General features: G+C 37.7%; 1 protein-coding gene across 1 annotated transcript; it reads right to left on the bottom strand.

Moving 5' to 3' along the window:
• Nucleotides 1-2,485: 2,485 nt before the first annotated feature.
• Nucleotides 2,486-4,680, bottom strand: LOC123186236 (transcription initiation factor IIB). Its single transcript, XM_044598019.1, has 6 exons — nucleotides 4,020-4,680; nucleotides 3,589-3,743; nucleotides 3,374-3,504; nucleotides 3,137-3,225; nucleotides 2,779-2,864; nucleotides 2,486-2,687 (listed from the first exon to the last, which is right to left on the bottom strand). Exons 1-6 carry the CDS (start codon nucleotides 4,376-4,378, stop codon nucleotides 2,569-2,571), a joined length of 939 nt encoding a protein of 312 aa, XP_044453954.1. The 5' UTR covers nucleotides 4,379-4,680; the 3' UTR covers nucleotides 2,486-2,568.
• Nucleotides 4,681-4,983: the final 303 nt, after the last annotated feature.

The following is a 4,983-nucleotide window of genomic DNA, read 5'->3' as shown; positions in this document are numbered from 1 at the left end:
AACAATGAAAAACGCCTCTCACAACCAGCACATCGCGCATCAATACCGAACACAAGAAAAGTAAAGAAAGAAGAAGCGGGCGCTAAACAAGTCGGGGTAACACTAGAAAGCAGTGTTGCATGAATCTTACGAAAACAGTGATCTAACGGCCATATATGTGTACCGGGACTTCGGTTAAACTCAATCGACTAAATTTTAGCAATCCAGGTAATAAAATTGAAACTATCGCAACCAACATTTTACTTACAAAGCATCTGATGGATGTGCAACTGAAAATGATTAACAAAAAATTGGTAGGAAATTTCGTTGCTAAAATAGGGCTGCTAGAAATTTGGAAAATATGCTAAAATCAAATAGAATAAAACACAACATTAATAAGCAAGGACAAAAGGAAAAATTAAATTAAATAAACAAAAAAATGAAACGGGATAAGCAAATAATAAGTAAAAATAAATTAAAAAAAGGTTAAAGACTTATAAAAAGTAAACAAAAAGTAAAACAATAAAACGAAGAAAAAGGTAAAGAACAAAAGAAAAATGAAAATGAAAATTTCTTTTGGGAAAAAGAGAAGCCACCGTGACTTCCTCTCCTACAGGCAAAACTCACTTGTGTAGGGCGAGAAAAAGAAACAAGACAAAGTGCTTTTCTTGTAGGCTGACAAAAATAACTAAAAAAACACACTCGGGAAAGTTGGGCTGCACAGCAAAGGGAACAAGGCCCAGAAGAAAAATAAAAGAAAGGCTCTCTCATCTCCAGCGGCCCATGCAGCGACAAAGAAAGGAGCTGATTCAAGCCAACGTACACCTACACATGGACTGTCATCGACTGAGACTTCGCCAAATATCAGTCGACTGATATTTAGCGTAGCCGAAAAGTCAAACGGTTGACAACTTCACGACTGCCACAGGTGGGCAGTACCCTAGATTAACATAAACAAACACAGTAAAACTTATGTGCATACGGCGTACGAAGGGCACAGTAGACAGTAATATATGTGTGCTTGGGATGCAAGCCATAGAACCAGTGAACCACCTTTTATATAAAGTTTGCATTGCATATTTGCATGCACCAATGTTTGACTTCATTGCTCCCATATGATTATGTGCTGTATATAACAAGGCAAACAAGATCAATAATCCTAACATGTCTCAGTCTCGCCCCCGTAGGAGGGTGCTCCTCGGCAAGGTTGGGCCGACCCCAAAGAAGGCGGCCGCGGGGCACTGGTTCTCCTCCGTCGCGGCTCGGGAGTGCTGGCGATAGGGCGTGATGCAACGTCTTGGAGGCACTTAAGTGTTTACTAGTAACATTCTCTATATGTAGACTATTATTTTAAAGATTGTAGTAAGGGCCCCTCGTTCTAGTCTCGCCATGGGCCCCCATAATCTTAGGACCGGCCCTGTCTTGGAACCTGTGCGGCGGTCCATGGGCTTCTAGGTGGCAGTGACTGTCCGCGACCATGAAGATGGCGTGACGATCGGGTCTGATATGTTGGGCGGCCGTGACATCAGTGTCGTCCATGGTTGGCCCAGTGTGGTTACACTAACTCAAGTCTGGACGGCTTGTGGTGTTCATCCAAATCTTGTCAACCGGATGGTGGTGGCTTCAAACAGTACTGTAATGACCTCCTACGGCTTTGTGACGGCCGTGATCACCGAAAGGTCTTTAAGAAGGTTTATCTCTCTAGATCCGGTGTTTGACTTTGATGGTGAGATGGATGAAGGCTCGACGCATGAGGATGATTGTGCAGTGGCGATGGTCGCACATCACAGGTAGTTGCTAGGATCATGAAAAAGTGATGGCGACAACACACGAGTGACTTCGGTGGTGGTGCTGTCATGGATCCGGTCTCGAGCTCCGAGGAGGAAGCCTAGGTCTGACCCAAATTGGTTATACCCGGCAATGTCGCGTTCTTTACGCCGTTACCTTGTCGAAGGTTTTGCTTGGATATGCTCGGACTAACTCTTCAGGGTGAAAACCTAGATTCATGTCTTGTGGTTGGATCCAGTGATGGCGTCACTTGAGTGTTGTTCCCTTCCTAAAGATGTTGTTCAATAATCTTGTTGTCCATGTTGTGTCATGAGATGATTGATGCGGATATGATCATCGTTGTAGTTTGCAATCGTGGATCCGATCGCTTTGGTTTTTTTTCTTTTTTTTCTTGTCTACACATAACTTCGTCTTATATGACTTTACTAGTTGTTGACATAACTTTATCTTCTATGACTTTGCTAGTTGTTGACGTATTTGTGTGTGTATGTATTGGTGTTGGTTGTGTGCATTCTAACCATGCAGAGGCCGAGTGTGTGCTCATCGTGTTTGTATCCTCTTGATAACCATATGTCTAATCTTTAGTGGTGAGACTGGGTTCTTCTTTGTTTGTTAACGATATTTATGAAAGGAACTAACATATCAAATTGCTGCATTAAATGAATTGGGTTTCAATAAACAATGTACATATTCAATTTTTGTATATATTGATGGCCCAACCAATTAAATAATAATAATATATTTTTGTTAGAACATAGTTCATATGAAATGTGATATTTGACATCATGTTGGAGTCTATACTTATTTTTCCTTTGCATGTTGTGTTGTGTATGTTTCCAAGAGCCATGGAGCATAATTACAAAGTTCCTTGTGACAATATCTAATGGTAATTTCTGTTAATCCAGCCACAGAGCATATATCTACAAAACAAAAAATGTTTTTGTTGGAAAATATCCATAGCATGCAAAGAATCTATACAAATAAAATACTATATAAATGACAATCTACTACCTTTAATAGCAACCTTGTCACATGGTTCCTTGGACGATTCAGATATTAAATATATTATAGTTCCAGCTATTGATATAGCATTCCTTCTGCACAAGTAATAGATTTATTCAATATACAATTGTAAAATGTAAACATGTTTATTGGGAAATATTAAAGTATGTAATTCCACAATTGACACCCTTCGATTATTAATTTTTAGTTTCACTCTTTTGTGCATGTATGAATATATTGATTAAGTAATGTAATTATGCATCTGATAATTAATAAAGTGGTTGCATGCATCTTCTAGATGCAGAGGCCGGGGGTCCTCCTCCTTTTATAAAAAAAGTAATGTAATTATGCATTTGATAATAAATACCTTATATCAAGTCTCTGCACTCGATTTGCTGCTTCTTCTGCTGCTTGAATTGCTTTGTTTGACATTCCAAGTGTTGAACAAAAACGTCGCTACAAAGTGTGAATTATAGGGTAAATTTTTGATTGAAACTATTAACTTGAACACATTTATATTCTGCTACCATTTATCAAAAAATGAACTACTAGGCGTACTTCATAAAAATGTTATGATGTAAGAAGTAACTATGAAAATACTTACCACTAGATCCCTAGGACGAACACTACTGATTTCCATGCATTCGCCTTTCTTCTCTTCAATATGGTGTACTAGTAAATCTTTTGCTCGAGAAACTTCTTTTTTTGTAACTCCATCAGTGACGGTGCAGATCTCTATTTTTTGATAGAAATGAAGAAGTTTATTGATAATACAATATATGATAAAACGTTCATATATTCCTATAATAATTTTCATACCTTTTATAGTTCGAGCCTTATTAGCTTGCCTGCATGCTATGTACAAGCAAGCAGCACAAAGAGAATGTTTCTTCCTTATATTAAATATCTTAAGATCATTTGCTTTCATGTATAAATTTGTTGCTTGAAGCTTTATGTTATCCACAATGCCCAACCTAAAAACAATGTGGTTAGTTCACTTAGTTTTGTGCTACACTTCTTATTTGAATTATCTTAATTTTTTGCACTATATTATAAATATTATAATGAACTTTGGACAAGTCAAAATAACAAATATATTAGTAAAAAATTAACTATCTTAAACTTCACATGTACACCTAATAGTTCATTCCAATATATGAATATGACAATCATATTAGTGAAGAAATATTAAAAAATCATATTAGTAAAAAATAAACTTGAACTAAATGTACATAAGAATATGAATTCACCTGTCGGCCATATCAGCTATATAGTGAATTGCATTGTCGGCTTGATGGGAAGGAAAATCAACAGACTTCTGTATATTGACACGAAAAGAGTTGTGGTGATCAAATATGTTTTTATCAAATCTCATAGCAGGTGTTGAATTATGCCTTGATTTCAGATTATTTGGGGATTTCGCTGTAGAAATAGGGTCATAATTATCATCTTTTGATGCTAAAGGGGTGAATGTACGCCAATCATCTTTCTCATCAATGTAATGACTATCCAATACAAGGCCGCATTCTGAGCATATGGTGTCTCCAGTTGCGCGATCGAATACTATCATTGTGCTAATGTTACAATCTTTACAGTATGACGATTCCATTAGAATGTGTGGTTATGAAGAGGCACAGTTTGAGTAGGTTAGATAGCTAGGAAACTACTAAGACTATAACCAAATAACAACTACACTAATGCTTTAATGGCTTGCGTGCTATTCCACATTTATATGGCATTTAGCCAAAATGTTTTAAGCATGACCATGAATAGTAGATATTTTGTTAGACCCACTTAACTAGAAGGTGGTTGTCTCGTTGACACACATAAGTTGATACGGCTCAACTTGCGTTGAGACGATTTTTTGGTTGCCCTGATCTTTCACCACGCGCCAACAATTGTACTAGCAGAAGCAATCCTGCAGGAAAAGAAAAAACGCAATAAAATTTGTTGGAATCTGAAGCGATTGTGGATGTGCGATTGTGGATGTGTACGTGAAGGAGACTATTAGCAGACTAGATGGATGGATGGATTGTAGAGATGGACAGCGGTGGAAGATGTATGTGGTAGTAGTAGTATAGATGCAGGGGATTAAGCTAATGGTGATTAGCGGCGGCAACGGCGATGGAGTAATCAGTAGATGGATAATAAGCACTAGTGGAAGTATATGGAGAAGAACAGGAAGCTAGATCGATCCTTGTAGATGAAGAATCA

This window comes from Triticum aestivum, chromosome 2A (genome assembly GCF_018294505.1).
Source record: "Triticum aestivum cultivar Chinese Spring chromosome 2A, IWGSC CS RefSeq v2.1, whole genome shotgun sequence".
NCBI lineage: Eukaryota > Viridiplantae > Streptophyta > Magnoliopsida > Poales > Poaceae > Triticum > Triticum aestivum.
The sequence above is the reverse complement of the archived record's forward strand: the minus strand, read 5'-3'. Positions and strand labels throughout refer to the sequence as shown.